We start from the raw sequence: 18,839 nt of genomic DNA, 5'->3' as shown, positions 1-18,839 counted from the left end.
GGTGACGCGGCATTTGTCTAACACAGAGTATCCAATGGCCTCCTACAAATTCCGGATTACAAGTTGATTTATATAGTTACCACGCACGACAGAACAAAAGCTAAGACTGTACCTATTCAACACCGCTTCCACTCTGTTTCTGAAATAACTGAGCTTATGTTATTTGTTTATTAGTTTAAACACGTTCTCGCCACGATATGGTTGCAGTATTGCCGCAGTCCCACTAAGCCATAAGCATTCCATTATTCTTTTTCTTCTCTTAACATATTGCTGTTCTTTTTCGTGCTTTTAACCGAAATATTATAACATCTACCATCAATCAATCAATCAATCAATCAATCAGACCACGCTCCCTAATATATTCACCATAACGGGCCGTTGAGTGACACAGCTCCAGCTATGAAGGAGCTATGGTAGCTTTCACTTCGACAAATGAGGCACTGACATCTTTTCACGGTTTTTTCCATCGACTCTAAATATAATTCTCGTGACAATTTCACAACAGACTCCCATAGTTGTTCAGGTCTGCTTTTTATCTGTTCATCAAGGTTACAGATAAAACGCCAGCCATTTGTAAGTCCTGAGTTCCCTGTGGAGTGGCCACATTTAGATTGGTTAGAAGTGTAAATAACGATCACGTCGCCCGGCTAGAAGCTTACGATGACTGGATCCCTGTGCGTAGCGATTTTCGTCGCAGGTCTCCTAATCCAAAATGTCGTCTGTTCTCAGTCAAACCTGAACGTAAGGGACACAAAGAGGGAAAACCGTTGCTATGGGAATCTTGGCTGCTTTTCAAACGAAGGCCACTTTCAGGGAATGAATTTGCCCAATTCTCCGACTGACATTGGTACCAGTTTCCACCTGTTCTCACATTCCAAGCCGCACGGCGCAGTCATTAGTCCCTCTAACCCACAATCTATTACCAAGGCCCACTTTCAGGCCTCCAAATCGACCATATTCGTTATACACGGCTACTCACAGAACTCCGCGGCCAAATGGGTCGTACAAATGAAGGACGCTCTGCTGAAAAAGGTGAGTAGGGAGTGGTCCGAAGACGATTTTCGCCTTAACTCTAGAAATGAAATGTGTATTGTCCTGTACACTTTTTGTGTAGCTCGTAATGTAAACATGATGTGTAATTTAGAGGCACACAATTTGCTAAACAGATAGGTACACCAAGCTGTGGTGTGCAGTTAAGCTACACATTGATATTCCTAATCAAAGGTTTTACATTTAATGAACACATTTACGCAACACCTTAGTTCTTTTTAGTAGCTTTTAAAATGTGTTTTAAAGACCTCTACTCTTGTTAAATACGAGCAGGACTCAGACATCTAATTTTCGATAACATAACAGTGGTATCGTCGGTGTCAATGCACTATGGGTCGCATATCCGATCTCCCTGACATGGTATTTCGTGGCAACACGACAGATATGTCGCCTTAAAAACCGCTCTGCTGTTAAAAGAAACCCCTGAGGCACAAGAAACAGTTATAATATAGCGAGACTTATGCCCCAAGCATACAAACAACAATACACCCAAAAATCTACCACTTACCCCGAAACTACCCGAAGGGGAGCTGCTACCTCACCGGTTGTACAAACAGTAGCAATTGCCGAAAATCTTATAGGCTTGCCTGACTGTGTGTCAAGTATAATGGTATACAAAAGCAGTAAGAGGTTTAGGGTGCATTATATATAGTTATGGTAAAGATTCTAGTGTTGAAGTGCTTATATATTAGGTTGTTTTGTGGTAAATGAACAAGGTAGATCGGAAATACAACCTCAAGTTCCCTGATATATTTTGTTTACTAGGGTGATTATAATGTGATATTGGTAGACTGGGCGAAAGGTGCTGCAAAACTGTACGACGACGCTACAGCCAATCTGTATGTTGTTGCCATGGAGTTGGTTAACCTATTGAAACACTTGGAGCAACACCACTCCCACCCATATGACAACGTTCATCTGATTGGTCACAGTCTTGGGGCTCACCTGGCAGGCTACGTGGGGTCAAAGCTGGGCAAAGTTGGACGTATATCAGGTAGGCGTTGTTATCAGTTGATATTATCGTCAGGAAATGAAGCGCACTGACATAATATCTAACATCGATATGGAGATCAGCAAACACCCTGACACGATATCTGAATTCGTAGAGCGCTGAAGTTTTATTCTGTGCGGTATTTTTACTTGTCTTAATTTCATTTGCCGAAAGTCATAACTGATTGGTGAGATAGACAAAACCACACGGCCTCGATGATCACGTGTTGTTTGTAAGCATAGATAACTTTATTACCCAGACTGCCAGAAAAAATGTGCATATTAATTTATGAATTATTGACAGTTTCATCTGTTGGGTGTTAATCATCAAACTCTGTCGTGTGGTGCACGCTTCTAGAATGTTTTTGCTTGGATACAAATCTCTGGCTATCAAATGACTGTGATAGTTTAACGGCTATTTCCATTTCATTTGCGTTCAAGGGTTGGACCCTGCCGAGCCCAACTTTAAAGGAAAAGACAAATCCATTATTCTAGACCCGTCGGATGCTCATTTCGTGGACGTCATTCACTCGGACGGAACGCCATTTGTTGGATTACAAGGTAACACATACGTGCATTATTATCAGTACCATGGGCCGGTTGGTGAAAATGTATAAAGCTTTAAGCCATGCACTTAATAACTTAATTCTGGAATGAAGTTTAATATGTTACATACGATGATGACACTGGCATTAAAAGTTTTAGAATCTGGTTTAATCTATACTACAAAACCAAACATTCCCACACAATTGGGAAGAGCTCTTTTATTTACATGGCCTCGGACCCCCATTAATTTTCCATAAGCGACAATGTTAACGTCTAGCGTTGTAGCTCAGTCCCAAACATTCCGTGGCCAATAAGCTTTGGTGCATACCTGTCCCAGCCTGTGAGAAAGAAGCCATAAAAATCTTGACATAGGTTGACCGTCAAAATCTGGACCTTTCCATGCCGGCAGCTGGGAGGCGTGCCTAGCAACGCCAAGGGGACGTCACTCGCAGCCTCATCACTACCTCACACCTTGTGTCCTCTCGCCCAGAATTTCAAACTTTCATCAATAAAGCTCATACCTCCTCAAAGTTTAGACAGTTTCCAGCATTTTAATACCAAGCATGCACCTGTGCACCAAAGATGGACGCCTGGGAGCAAAAAAAAGACTTTATACCCTAAAATTCACAGAACTACAATCGTCCCTACCGAAAAACGGAAGTTGTAATGGGGGTCTGTGTCCACATAATATGAAGTTAGAGTTCTGTCTGCATGGAAACAAATCATTAAATGACAATTTGGAAAGGATGAGCCGCACAGAATTGTGTGCTTTAGTGGCTCTGTGGTTGTGAGTTCGTAAGTCGTTGCCTGAAAGTGAAGTTGGGTTGTTGCTGTTGCCGATAACATATCGAGTGGAAGAATGCGGTAGATGCTTGGAGGTTATTTTTTGAAAGATTGTCAGATATGGTGTCTGCTGTCAATTGAGAGAATGTGCCTTGTATGAACGAGCCAAGAAACAAAGATGATATGGATTTCATTAGTTATTTAATCAAACAAATGTAGAGTATGATAATTTGTTTCATAATTGCTCTTTGATGTATCTCTAGACCACTGTTGTGACGCAAAAGAAATTGCTTCCTCTCCGTTATTGTCTCAATATATATGCATGCTTGGATGCTTGGGGTTTAACGTTGTCTCATTTTGTTGGGCACAATTGATTCCTTCAGGGTGTGGGGGTGTTTGGGGGGATATTCTTGACACTATTTAAATGAATAAAAAAACCTGAACGTTTCTCACAAAACGAGACAGTGACATTTCCATGGTTCTCGTGAATGGCAACACGCGAGGCTTGTGTGCGCAGTTGGTGTTACGTATTCAAGATATTTAAGTTTATTGCATTATATTGTACAAGATGACGTTTTTTCATCAAGGCTTCGGATTAGCAAACCCGGCAGGTCACGTGGACTTCTACCCAAATGGCGGTCAGCATCAGCCGGGATGTTCCCAGGACCCGTTGGGAAGTGCAATCGGCGACATCTTACATGGAGGACTGTCAGGTATATTCATAAAGTATGCAGAATGAATTATGATTAGTAGGTATAGATGACTTGCACTTGCCATGTTGAAAATTAATGCAGTGCACACAGTGAAATGAACACTCCGAGAGAGATCACGGCATTGTTTTTTAAGGGTACAATGTAGCCAGGAATGCAGTAATTTAAACATGGACAATTCACAGTGTAACCAGCAGCCACACAATAAGTTTGCTTTCGTCCACGTTATGTCCTGCGCGTGGCGGAGTTAGCTGGGGGTATCGCCAGACTTGTGTCTCATGCGCCTATCTAGGTCACATGAGAGCATCGCGAGGCTTGTGACCCCTGCTCCAAGCGGGATCGGATGGGGGTATCGCTAGGCTTGTAACCCCTGCACCTAACTGGGTAAGATTGGGGTATAGCAAGGCGTGATCTCTGGGCCTGACGGAGTCAGATGAGGTATCACTAGACGTGACGTTTGCTCCTATCGGAGCCAAATGGGGGATATCGCCAGGCTAGTGACCCCTGCGCACTATGATGAACTGTGGTAAATGACACTTCACAGGAATTCCTTATATGGGGAAAGCAGTTATGGCCATGTAAAATGTTAGGTGGCAGCCTCATCGAAGACATTAATTATGATGATGTATGTGTAACATTCAGTTCTCTTGTTCCCTTCTCTGTTTACTCAGGTGTGTCGAAAGACCTCTCCTGTAGTCACGGGAGGTCGCATGATTTCTATGTGGAATCCATCTTGTCTCATTGCCCATTTCGCGGTCACCCATGTAACAGTTTTGAGGATTTCAGCGCCGGAAAATGTACGGGATGTGGGAGTCACGGATGTGCGATGATGGGATTTCCAGCCCACAGTCAAGGGCCCAAGGGCAAATTCTACCTTGCAACCAGACCAAAGACCCCGTATTGTGGTACGTGCCTGTAAATGAAACAGACAACATGAGGTGAAAAGGATTATTTGTAAGTTTTCGTACAATTTTCAAGTAGGTATACTTTGAAGAGGAGTTGTCATTTTTGTTGCATATATATGGGTTAGTCGTTAATTTAAAAAACTATTATATTTTAGGCTATGAATATTACATCGAGTTGCGAATGGCTAGTCGAAACATGGAGATTACTTACGGAGATGTCTTCGTCACGCTGATTGGCTCCAAAGGACAAAGTGAAGAGACGAGGTTTTTGCGGTAAGCTAAAAATTTATATGCGATGAAACAAATAATCTTTCCTCTCCGGCCGTACGTGGGAAGGTCTTCCAGCAACTTGCGAATGGTCGTGGGTTCTCCCATGCTCTGCACGGTTTCCTCCCACCATAATGCTGGCCGCCATCGTATAAGTGAAATATTCTTGAGTACGGCGTAAAACACCAATCAAATAAATAAATGATCTTTCCAACAGAAAATGATGAACGCTAATAATATGCGTGTATGCCACTTTTTTATCGGGGGGCAGGGGGAGGTGTTAATCTGGAAAAAGGTCTGCTAGCTCTAGTTTCCGCTCGTTGGGACTAGAATAGTTGGGAAAATCTAATAAAACGTGTAATACGTCGATTCATACGAAATTTACTTTATCATCATATGTAATTTGTATAATATGTTCATCTCGATGTCAGTATATTTCTTACAGCTTCCTACACTCGCCGAACATGGCAGTCATCATTTGTAGATTGTGTCACTGTTGTGACGGTGAGGAGGCAGGAAGTGATGTCAGAAAATATAAAATCTTGTCTCAACTTTCCTTACTATTAATACTTGATGCGCATGCATTCTGTTTATATGAAGTATGTTCAACATAACTCTAACGATCACCTGACGCAGTTTTATTGATGAATGCTGATTATAGGTCCGCGCAAGGATACTAGTGATGAGGCTAGTGATGAGGCTAGGCGTGGCACAGACTCCAGAGGTCTAGTGAGGGTTTAAGTGAAGCAAAGCTCCAAACCAACAACCAAAAGCGACAGTCATGAAGTTTGAAAATCGTCAACTTTGTCATTTTCAGAGGGTCTCAGAAGTTAGCAAAGGGGACAACTGAACGCTATGTTGTGTCTGTGGCTAAAGACGTTGGAACCATTTCTCAGGTCAAGATAAGATTTAATCGTGTCACTGGATTTGTGGCGTTCGGGACAACAGACGACTTTGCTGTGCACAGCGTCACAGTGAGACCGGAAGCGGGAGGATCTAGGTATGCAACGCTTAGTAGCTAGTGTTGTGATAAAAAAATAACTCGTTAAAAAGACGTGGACCGGAAGTTACCATGTGACACTAAGTTCTAGCTTACTCAGACACATAATTAACATAAACCTCGCTACATATATGCTGGTGACACGAACAAGTTCCTTCCTTCCCTCAACAAGAGGAGATAACCTTAATTCTATCAAAAATCAAATGGATATCTCTCAGAAACCGATTCCACACAGTTTTGACTTAAGCCAGTCTTAAGAACTTTACGGTAATGAGTATTGTATGGAAACCAAAGTTCCAGTTAAGAAACATATGATAAAAAGACTTACAACACAGAGAATAACACCAGAGGAGCGACCACAGTGTGATAATTGCCGAATGGTCACACTTAACCAGGGGAATACATAAACCATTTTAGATGCTTCAAATGATACCCTCAATGATACCCTCAAAAATAATCCTGAAAATCATCAAATCTACCTTGAGGACCCCCCGCAAAGGGTTAAACGTTAAAATATACACACGCATACATATGTTCACCTTTCTGTCTCTGCCTTCTTCCATGGACATGCAAATCCCTTGTATTTCATGTTCACTTTTCTTTTCAGTCGAAAATTGTGTGGACATGATGAGTTAGTACATGGAACTCGTGCGCTGACATCACAGTCCGGCTGCTGATCACGTGATCATTTCCATGCAGAAGTTTAAAAGTTCATGAAGTCTTAATAAGTATACCTAATATATTTAAAATGAAAATAAATAATAAATAAATAAATGTGTATGTATGTTTTATGAGAACTGTTATTTTCTTGGCTTTCAAATTATAACCTACATATTCTTTTCGGAAAGACGCCATTAACTGCATCAAATTTTTAGTCTCAAATTCCAAGAAAGGCAGACAAGAAAGACAAGAATCTGCCGATGAGTTTTCTTTAATTTAGGGTTTTTAGGAGCGAATTATCGAAAGAAAAAGTTAAAGCCAGGAGAAGTTGAAAACCTCTTCTTGCGTAAACACCAAGGTTTCCAGATTCAAACTTGTCAGCAAATGATTTTTGTGATGCTTATGACACGTAGTTATTCAAATTCCAACCCTATAACTATCAGGGAATCTAGTGAGTAGGAGGCCTCCATATTGGAAGGTGAAGTATTTACCCGAACATGTCATTTCGTCCATTCAGAATAATCGATTTTCTTTGTCCCTGTTTGTAGTTCAATCCGGATGTGACGTAAACTGTGCGAAAAGTTCAATGTTAACCACTGAATGGCATATATAAATCCTGCTTAACGGTGTTGACCAAGCACATGTCACTGAACATTAGTTAGTGTTAGCTAAGTTAGATTTATTTATTTATTAGATTGGTGTTTTACGCCGTACTCAAGAATATTTCACTTATACGACGGTGGCCAGCATTATGGTGGGAGTAAACCGGGCACAGCCCGGAGGAAACCCTCGACTATCTGCAGGTTGCTGGCAGACCATTCCACGTATGGCCAGAGAGGAAGCCAGCATGAGGTGGACTTGAACTCATAGCGACCGCATTGGTGAGAGGCTCCCGGGTCATTACGTTGCGCTAGCGCGCTAACCAGCTGAGCTACGGAGGCCCCTAGCTAAGTTAGAGAAGAGCTGGTAACGCGCCAAGGGTTATAACACGAAATTCATTGTGGGATTACAGCGACAGCACCCAAGCAGTTAGCATCTTGCGCCTCACGCTCTTAGCAGGAAGATAACACACGTGATATGACATGGCGGGGAAAAGGTACCTAACGTTTCCCTAGGGGTACTCTGACACGAACGAATAAATATTTTAACGTATTATGGCGTATGCATATTATAAAACTTATTATTACTTAGACGGCGTAAAGCCCCATTCAAATAAATCAATCAAAAGTACTGAGTGATGTTAAAAACTGAGTAGAAGGATGCCAGTAGACTTGACCTATTTTAATTTCAAACTTAGCCTAATGCAATCTCACATGTTACACTGACATGGGCGTCGATCATTCTGCTCTGGGCAAGTGATCTGTAACGACGAGAGCGACGTCATACACCACACTGAGGGAGCTTGATGTGATCGTGCTCACGGTGTTTGCCTTTTCAGGCGGGAAATTTTTTCCCGTTGTTCTCTAGGCCCAGGTGGTAAGAATACGTCTACGGCTCGTTCTGGTCATATAGCAAAATCTCTTGAAACCGCTTGCCTTTCATCCGATATAAGGTATGTTATACATGGAAAGAATTTCTTCCAACACTCTGCCAGTTGAGCCAGCAAGGTTCCCTGTTTTTGCTAAAGGCAATGGAAACGATTGACATGCTAGAGACAAACCAGATAGAGGCTAAAAATGTGCGAATTTGTAGAAGAATGAGGTGTACATAAATCCGTCTTAGTGATGGCTACATTTGAAATACACTAACTGAAGTCAGCTTTTGTGAGGCGTATACGGATATAATGTGGTGTTCTCTGCAGTTCAAGGCCAGTCAGTAAAGAAAATGTGTAAGATGGTAATTATAAATTATAAAATCTCATTATGCAGTCAAGCATGATGGGTGGGTTACGGGAATGCGAACCTGAAGAAAGGATGTTTAACTTGAAATTGCATCTCGCACGTAAATCATCGCCATCATATATAGACAACTCTTGCCGCTGCACTATTAACGTTAAGTCTGAGATGAGTAAGGTTGACAGAAAAGGCGGCGAATTACAACATAGACAATTCTCATAGCAGATATATCTGAGGTGAGAGAAAAGCGCGCCTAAGGCCCCTAAGCCTGTTTTAACTTATGAAACATATTTTTGATATTTTTCTTTTGCACACATTTTTAAAAGATTGCTTGATTTTTAAATAGTTTTAAAAGTAAAAAATGATAGAAAAATCAGTAAAAATGCGGATATGTGTTGAATACTTGAGGTTGTCTGATGTATGTTAGGTGATATGAAGGCTGGCTATTCAGCCTCACTAGCCGAGCTTCCTCGTCTTCAGACAACCCACGTTGAGATAAATAACGTTGGCAAGAAAGCACCATGGAAGGCAAGTACAAATTTTTATTTTGCTGTTAGTACAAAATGTAAAACATGTCAGTTAAAATCTCACGAAACTACAGCACCTGGTCTCTAATTAACCTGCAATCAGCCAACCATGACACACAATTGGAAAGTCTGTCATTGAGCTTGTGTACAATGCCACAAACTCGTTCTCGCTCAACTTTTAATTCACGGCATATAACAGCTGCCAGTGGCTCAACGTCAACTGCGCCTTTGGAGACTGCAGACTTGAAAGTGGGGGAAATTGGATACAGAACTCTGACGGAGAAGTTACATTTCGCTTCATTTCGATTCCCAGGCAATAGTCGTGTTGTAATAGGAATGTGTTTTATGATATGATTTCCACGGCTTTTGTAGTTAGGTGATGTTAATTATGACTTGAGACATCTCAAATTCATAAATTCTCTTTGCGTTCTTGCGTTTTGGTCGCATTCAACATTACTTCGGTCATATCATGACGATGTCTTGTTGTAACAGATGACAAACGTAAGGTATTCATCCTACGCGAAAGCTCTACGTAAGACCCCTTACAGGTGTGTTGACCAATCGCAGTATTTTTTATGACAGATCGATAACCAGGGACCCACGAATTACCGAGATTGCTGTTTTGTAAAACCGATGGTATAATCCGTCTTTAAGTCTGAGTTTAAATTAGACTATCTTTCATCCGTTCGCCAACTTCTGTACCATCTCTTCTGCTTACCTTCCAGGTATCCTGCCAAAGATGGTTGCTGTTGGAATAATGTCTTTCACTTTGGTAGCTTTCATGGGATGTATGGTATTCTTCCTATGCCGACGTCAGTGTAGTTCTAATCGTGGTCATTGTGAAACTGGGAACTGCCAACCAAACGCCACAGAAATTTACACCGTGGACATTGATCTACCACCATCTTACTGGTCACTTTTTACGCCGTCCGGGGAACCACTGACGAGTTTGGACGGAAGATAAAGTGGCGGTCGACTCGTGTCATCACATCTGGAATATATTCTGCTTTCTTTATACCTGAGGGAAAGAAGGGAAAGTTCACCTTGCAGACACCTAGGGAAAAGAATCAGTGAAATGACCTTCACCCCATCTTATGTGGCCATTTTTGCCCTCCGATATCGCTATGTGACCTTCACTGACATCTAGGGTCAGTGCTACCAATGCTACAAAACTCCCCATCCTTAAATGTACCCAAATGTTCAGCTCCCCCCCACCCCCACCCCGAGTTCGTATGGTTGACATATGAAGGAAGACGTCAAGTATGACACTTGTTTCTTTGGGACATTTCAACGTGCTAGTCAACACTATGGTCGTCCGAGTTGGCTCATGTGGATAAAATGTCGATATCACGTAATGTTGAACCCGAGAACTGGAGAGCCTAACGGAATAATGAACATGTTTTAATGAACATTAAGAGAGGAATACATGCAACTTTGTGATGTACAGACTATGAAGATTGTAACCCTCAGCTCGAAATGCCGTTGAATCAACAACGAAATAATCCATTTGTATCCCTTAGATTTTAATGTCATAGGTTATTTCAGGCTTTTGTTTCCTTCGCGCGAAATCATGGACTTCCGTAACAGATGCGTTTTAAGGATTTCCGTAACCAGTACCCGTTTTCGCTCTACAAGTCCCATTCTCAAGGTACATGGATCAATACCGTAACATAAAAAGGCTACAGAACAGAGAGTAAAACCCGAGCAGCGGTGACAATACCGAATTTAACTCCCCATTGAACAAAAGACAGTGTCATATTAGAGTTGTTTTCCAGGCATCATCATTTGTGGCACACATGCACAACAGAAAACTACCAAAACAAGCATTTACTCTGCGATTTCTTGTGTGATATAGTTTGTCATAACAACAGGCATTTACTTTGTTTGCCATCTCTTGTGTCTGATCTAGTTTGTCATAACAACAGGCATTTACTCTGTTTGCGATTTCGTGTCTGATCTAGTTTGTCATAACAACAGGCATTTACTCTGTTTACGATCTCTTGTCTGACCTAGCTTGTCATAACAACAGGCATTTACTCTGTTTGCGATTTCGTGTCTGATCTAGTTTGTCATAACAACAGGCATTTACTCTGTTTACGATCTCTTGTGTCATCTGTCTGTCATAACAACAGGCATTTACCCTGTTTGGGATTTCTTGTCTGATCTAGCTTGTCATAACAACAGGCATTTACTCTGTTTGCGATTTCGTGTCTGATCTAGCTTGTCATAACAAGAGGCATTTACTCTGTTTGCGATCTCTTGTGTGATCTATCTTGTCATAACAAGAGGCATTTACTCTGTTTGCGATCTCTTGTGTGATCTAGCTTGTCATAACAACAGGTATTTACTCTGTTTACGATCTCTTGTCTGACCTAGCTTGTCATAACAACAGGCATTTACTCTGTTTGCGATCTCTTGTGTGATCTAGCTTGTCATAACAACAGGTATTTACTCTGTTTACGATCTCTTGTCTGACCTAGCTTGTCGTAACAAGAGGCATTTACTCTGTTTGCGATCTCTTGTGTCATCTATCTGTCATAACAAGAGGCATTTACTCTGTTTGCGATCTCTTGTCTGATCTAGTTTGTCATAACAACAGACATTTACTCTGTTTGCGATTTCGTGTCTGATCTAGTTTGTCATAACAACAGACATTTACTCTGTTTGCGATTTCGTGTCTGATCTAGTTTGTCATAACAAGAGGCATTTACTCTGTTTACGATCTCTTGTCTGAGCTAGCTTGTCATAACAAGAGGCATTTACTCTGTTTGCGATCTCTTGTGTCATCTATCTGTCATAACAAGAGGCATTTACTCTGTTTGCGATTTCTTGTGTGATCTAGTTTGTCATAACAACAGACATTTACTTTGTTTGCGATTTCTTGTGTGATCTAGTTTGTCATAACAAGAGGCATTTACCCTTTTTACGATCTCTTGTCTGATCTAGCTTGTCATAACAACAGCCATTTACTCTGTTTGCGATTTCTTGTCTGATCTAGCTTGTCGTAGAATAGGGGTTGTGGGAGTCCAGTGATTTAGTTGTTGTGTTCTCGTCTTCGTATTCAACTCACGTCGGTTTGACTATGGTCTTAACGCAGGGGGACTGTCTGTTTTTCTTTGGCCGTATCTCCGACTGTCGATGTGTATTGCATATGTGAATTGATCTAGATTATGTAACACCACATAAATCCATTCCCAGAAAGGTGTAGAGACAAGTCTGAAGGTTTCCCAGGTGTCCCAGCTATTGTACACTGCTTTCACTCAAGGTTCTGTCTCCAGCCATAATTTTAGAAGTATGTTGCCAAGTAAAACTAGAGCTGACAAATATGTCATAATCACACGCACATGCAAACTGGTTCAGTATACTGATATTGTTATTTTTGAAAAAAAATATTAATAGAGATGTCACCTCAGAATTACATTTCCAACGTTACTGTCCCTCTGTATTTACTCACGGATAATGCCCATCCTATGGAAAAAATCAGAAAATTTCGATTTATAGCTTCGCATTTTGGTATTGCTCTGTCAAGGAGAAGTGAGCATGGCGGCAGTCGGACATTCAGACTGTGACCTTTTGTGTCTATGTTGGTCATGCGTTCACTGGTAGAGACGAGCATGCGTGTATATGCATATAGGCAGTGGAATTTGTTTGTCTTAAATCGATCTACAAAAGTGAACAAGTGCACTACATTTTCACCAGAACTTAGCGGACAAAATGCCACAAATGCGCACAACAGTGCATATTTTAGCAGAAACAATAGTGTAACGCATTATGCGTGGAGAGTTGGCGTATTCAGCTACTACGTGTCTCGCCTTTGTATGTCTGCCTCTGTCTGTCGGTAACTTAAGGTAAAAAGTTATGAAGGGAGTTGGATGAGATTTGTACACAATCCATTACCGTACATTTTGGTGCGAACCTGGATTCCCATCCAGGGATTTTTTTTTTCAATCATTACTCACCATTGCGAGATTAGCCGAGTATTGTCCTGGTATCTGTAAACAGAAATCGCGTATCCGGCTGTTGCCAAGGTTTGTGCTCTCTTGAGTGCACAAAGTTTGTTTTTTATTAATTGTTGTTTACGGCATACTCATTGTCCTATGTGGAGGAGACCGGAGTTCCCAGGGCAAATCATGGACATTTGACAAATTACTGAGGAAATTTACGAATTAACGAACAGATTTGCTACCAATAATGGTGGCAGACAGCGAACCCACGATCGCCTCCCTCAATATTGGTGGCAGACAGCGGACCCACGATTGCCTTCCCCAATATTGGTGGCAGACAGCGGACCCACGATCGCCTCCCCCAATATTGGTGGCAGACAGCGAACCCACGATCGCCTCCCTCAATGTTGGTGGCAAACAGCGGACCCACGACTGCCTTTCCCAATATTGGTGGCAGACAGCGGACCCACGATCGCCTCCCCCAATACTGATGGCAGACATCGGACCCACGATCGCATCCCCCAATATTGGTGGCAGACAGCGAACCCACGATCGCCTCCCCCAATACTGGTGGCAGACAGCGGACACACGATGGCTTCCCCCAATACTGGTGGCAGACAGCGGACCCACGATGGCCACCGACCGCTTATTGCCACCAAAGCAGCCATAAAACGCGAGAGCGGGGAAATCCATCAATTCCTTGTCCATGGCAGAAATTGAAGGCTCACCTCATGTGTTCTGTTCGGCTTCTATCTCTATTAATGTACTAGATATGTATTAGATAGATATTATATATCATATGCTTAATGGCAGTTGATAGCAAAGTTTCTGTCAGCAAAAATAATGTTCAGAAACTACATTGTTGTGCAAAGTAATTTTATTCAGTAAAAGCTTCAAGAAAATTAGTAGAAATGTGCCCGGTTTACAAGAATTAGAGACACTTTCTGAAATTAGCACAACAAAGAAAGATCTACAGAAGACAGTTTGAAACCTAACCAGGTGCCGGTATATCACGTAGGATACCTGGGGTCCAAACCGTGTATTGCTCGAGCATATTTACGTAAGTAAAATGGCAGTTTCATTTTAAAATCTTTCAGCTTACTGTGTGAAGCATAGCGAAGGACAATCTGTATACCGAGTATTAGAAACGCTACTGTGAATGTCAAGGTGAGAATCGATCAAAGGAAGAATAATGGCCCTCCCATCGCATGGGAAAAGTTCATACAGGAATTCATCCACCAGATGGAAAAGTTGCTCAAGGGATATCTAGATAATTACAAGGATACGATGTGTCGATATCATACAACATTGCGATATTTAGATATCATACAACACTGCGATATTTAGATATCATACAACAATACGATGTCTAGCTGGCAGATTGCGGTGAGGCCAAAGAGGCTATTGTACAATTTTGTCTGTCCAACAACCGGACACGAGGCATGTGTAAAACGTATTTCATCCTATATGTATCAGAATTTATACAATAAGAAGTTTTACTGTTGACAAGAATGGTCATTTTAACGATGACTATTATATAGCACTTCAAAACGTCCCATGAAATCTTTTCTGGTCCGCATATATATGTGTAGGCTATAATATCGCATGGTTTTCTTATGATTTCTGAAATACTGAAATGTCCCATGTCTGAATGTAACACATTTATATCAATATATGAAATATGATATATGCACAAAATCGTATGCCTATCCATATTCAAGCTGTGTAAATAGAACTAATCTGTACAAAATCGTATCTTTATCTGTGGGTATATATGTTTATGAAAATATTCCGGTCTAAATAAGATTGGTATAGCCTCTGTGGATGCACAAATATTAAACCACAAAAATACCATATCCAGAGCCACCAAACAGTAAAATGAGCACTTTTCATGACAGTACTTGAGCACTGTGTGATAATAAAAGCAGTAGGATGTTGGCATATGATACAGTGAAAGTAATGATAACAGTGTGATCGTGTGCTTGTAAGGATGCAGTGTGAAAACGTGATACAACAGTACTAATGGCGATAGTGTTATTGAGTATGAAAAAACCCCCAGTGTGATAGTGTCTTAATGTAATACAGTGATAGTGATGATAATATATAGTGTGCTCATGTAATAGTAATATTACAGTGAGAAAATGTGATAGAAAGAATGATAAGGTGTTATGTTATCGTTTGATAGTAATAATGCAGTGTGATAGAATGGTAGTAACAGTGTGATGATAATAATAATACCGTGTGATACAGAAAAATACAAAGGGAAACATTTTAATATTACATTTAGTCAAAGAAACATATAAATCTCTTCAACTTTACTTTGAGACATATTTGTTGAGTGGAAGCGCCACCATTTAAAACCGTAAACCCAATAATAGTCCATCAAAGACAAAGAAAGTCTTATCTATCAGACTTTCGGATTTGTGCCGATTTTGATAATGTCCAACTTAAAATAGTCTCCTCCCACTTACAGTCAGCCAGTCGGCTTTACCATTTTTACCTGATGGCATTTCATACCTGTTCTAGCACAAAGCATGTCAAGGAGCACCGCGAAATCACGATGGTGTCTCCTAGGCGAATGCACCAGACAAGACCACCGCGATATTACGACGGCGTCTGCTTGGCGAATGCACCAGACGAGAGCACCGCAATATATTTTCACTACGGTGTCTGCTTGGGGAATGTACCAGACAGGAGCATTACGATATCACGACGGTGCCTGCTTGGCAAATGTAACAGACAGGAGCACCGCAATATCACAACGCTGTCTGTTTGGTAAATGAGCACCGCAATATCACACCAGACAGGAGCATTTCTCAACATGAGCCTTCTTAACTTAAGGACATTTGATCATATGTATGGGTAATCACCAAAAGTTGTACATACATATATAAAAATATACATACTTGGACAAACTCGATAAACTCATTAATGTTGTATATAATGTATACCTTTTCTTGGAATCTCTTGTTTTAACAATACAGTGCGGGTAAGGTGAGGGATTGTCAAGATATGTGTTTAAGTTAAATTTTTAGCTAGAAGCTTAAAGCCGCATCTAGAGGAAATATCCGAGATTTTACAGTATCAAGAAGAGAGGTGCAACCACTAGTTTAATACATGTTGGAAATCAGCCAAGTGTGACTGGCGCAAATACAGTATTTGGATTCTCAAGTGGGAATTTATATTTTCACGAAAAAAATTGACGTATGGAGCGAAACAAACAGCGGACTGGGCGATATATCATACGTGACATGACGTGTCCTATACTAGATATCCCATAATACTTGGCATGACGTTGCCGCCTTCGCCTGACCCACATACGAAACAATTTAGTAACACTAATATAAACTATGAAAATGGAAATAAAATCCTGATGGATTCTGAACTGCTGAATCAGATAAGAACATTTTCGGGGAATATTTGCTTTTTGTTTACACCTAAAATACAAGGCTATATACATACAGTATACACCCGAGAATAAAAACGGACGGAGCCAAATGTTGGAAGGATTCTGTCCCGTTAGGCATAGGACACTCTGGTTTGCTTGGCGTTGTATTCTCTTCGCCTTGGAGTCTCCCCGTGTTGATGTAGTTACCACATCTTGGAAAGTTTTGTGGTACTTTGGGCAGATCTTTCTTCTCCCCTGTTTGTATGACCACAGCCATTCCTATCTCAGCGTGGAACGCTATGTGACAGTGTAACAGCCAGAAACCTGGAGAAAGAAAAACGCTTGGTATACAGCGAGAGTTAAATGTGATAAATTCGACCTACACACAAACGTAAATGCCTTCACAAAGTATTTTCATATTTATAAAAATGCATGTATATGTGTTTATATATTTATCAAGATCCATGTATAACCAATCGCATGTCACAATGTACGATAACAAAACTGTAATATGCTCTTAACATATTATTGACCTTTATGATCCACTTTACTGACAACTAACTGTTAACTGATGCCGCCATGTCATATTATACTCTACACAGTAATCCAGTCATAGTTGTCTATTCTGCCAAGTCTGTCCCACTGACACTAAAACCACATATAATACCACATCGTAAAACAACATCGTATACACCTGTGTACATGTATATATATCTAAAACGTGCTTCACACAGCACCTGAGGATGACTTAATTAAAGTCGCACTTTTGAGATCGTCAAAATCAATTTGTTCGGAGAACTTTGCTTATTTATCAAACATAATATACTGTTCTTAAATCCTTACTTTCGATTATGTCAATATCTCGAGCTGTTACAAAGATTCTAAATAAAGAAATTCTTTGGGCAGTCTATTCAAATTCATACGTTTAATCGGTTGACATTGTTCCACGTCACGTCACGTCACGTCACGTCACAAAGCCACCTGAATCTGCTGTCGGAAATTCACAACTACGAATATCGATGCAATCTAAAGGCTTGCAGTGGTTTAACACTGTTTGATAAGTTATAGATGCATGCGACAGTCCATTGTCCTCAGAGCAGTTAAGCGTGGTACAACGCCATCTTCAGCGCATTATTAAGTTTTTCTTTCTTTTTTGTTTTATGATATTTGGTTTCAGTGGTATGTCACGATTTCCGAATGAAGCTGACGCATAACAGAAAAGCCCAGACAGGTACACGTGCGGATAAATACTTGTATTTGATGTGAACTAGGGACTTCTTCTTTCTGTGCAACAGCATTAAGGGGAGCTAACTCAGGACCCATACAGTGTTAGCCGAAATTTATCACCAAATAGTCCTACCGTCTTAATCGGCGCTTCATTTCCAAAAGTCGTGCAAAAATTACTTAATGCCGAAAGGTTTCATTTATCTGAACTTCGTGCATGTGTATCGATAACAGCCTGTCCAGCCTGAATTGCACAATGACCCAGGAGCCTATCACCGCTACGATTGCTATGAGTTCAAGCCCAGTTCACGGTGGCTTTCCTGACGTACGTGGGAAGGCCTGCCTGCAGCCTGCTGTTTGTCATGGTTTCAACAGGGCTCTGCTCGCTTTCTTGATACCATAATGCTAACTGCGGCTGTATATGTGAAATATTATTGAGAACGCCTTGAAACCCCAGTCAAATATTAAAAGTTAATTAGTAAATGGACCTGTATCATGTTTTACCAGACAAGGCCAGCTGTAGGCCTCTCACTCACCTGGGTTATTTGCTCGGAACCTAAATATGGTGTAGCCTCCGTCAGGCACAGTTACGGTGTCCTTACGGGGAGCAGATACGAGGTTCCTAGCTAACTCACCCGCCTCGTCCAGGCGCCCTCACTTCTGCCACCGACGTGCTCTCACCCAGCTGAAAACGTCACAGCAAAAGGCTGTTATACGCGTGGCGATTGAGACATTAACTAAAGACAGCAGTCAGGTTTATGAACAAACAGAGAGGGTGATGCTCCTTTAAAAACGACATGTTATGTACGACTCTAATAATGCTAAAACCAGCATTTTGGCAACGATGGAGGAGGTATAGGTAATGTGAGATTGTTAAATCTGACTTGCTACAACCATCGCTAATAATCCCCACCTACACCCCCCTCCCCCATATCCTATCCCCGCACCACAAATCCCCGCACCGCCCATCCTGTCCCTTCACCAAAGATCTCCACCACGCCCAACCCAAC

General features: G+C 41.2%; 1 protein-coding gene across 1 annotated transcript; it reads left to right on the top strand.

Moving 5' to 3' along the window:
* The first annotated feature begins 609 nt into the window (after positions 1-609).
* On the top strand, positions 610-6,995 carry LOC135479615 (pancreatic triacylglycerol lipase-like). Its single transcript, XM_064759503.1, has 8 exons — positions 610-1,032; positions 1,816-2,044; positions 2,482-2,601; positions 3,957-4,082; positions 4,751-4,984; positions 5,140-5,257; positions 6,069-6,251; positions 6,859-6,995. Exons 1-8 carry the CDS (start codon positions 661-663, stop codon positions 6,926-6,928), a joined length of 1,452 nt encoding a protein of 483 aa, XP_064615573.1. The 5' UTR covers positions 610-660; the 3' UTR covers positions 6,929-6,995.
* The last annotated feature ends 11,844 nt before the right edge of the window (positions 6,996-18,839 follow it).

Source organism: Liolophura sinensis, chromosome 12, assembly GCF_032854445.1.
Source record: "Liolophura sinensis isolate JHLJ2023 chromosome 12, CUHK_Ljap_v2, whole genome shotgun sequence".
In the NCBI taxonomy this organism is placed as follows: Eukaryota; Metazoa; Mollusca; class Polyplacophora; order Chitonida; family Chitonidae; genus Liolophura; species Liolophura sinensis.
This window is presented reverse-complemented; position numbering and strand designations above follow the sequence as displayed.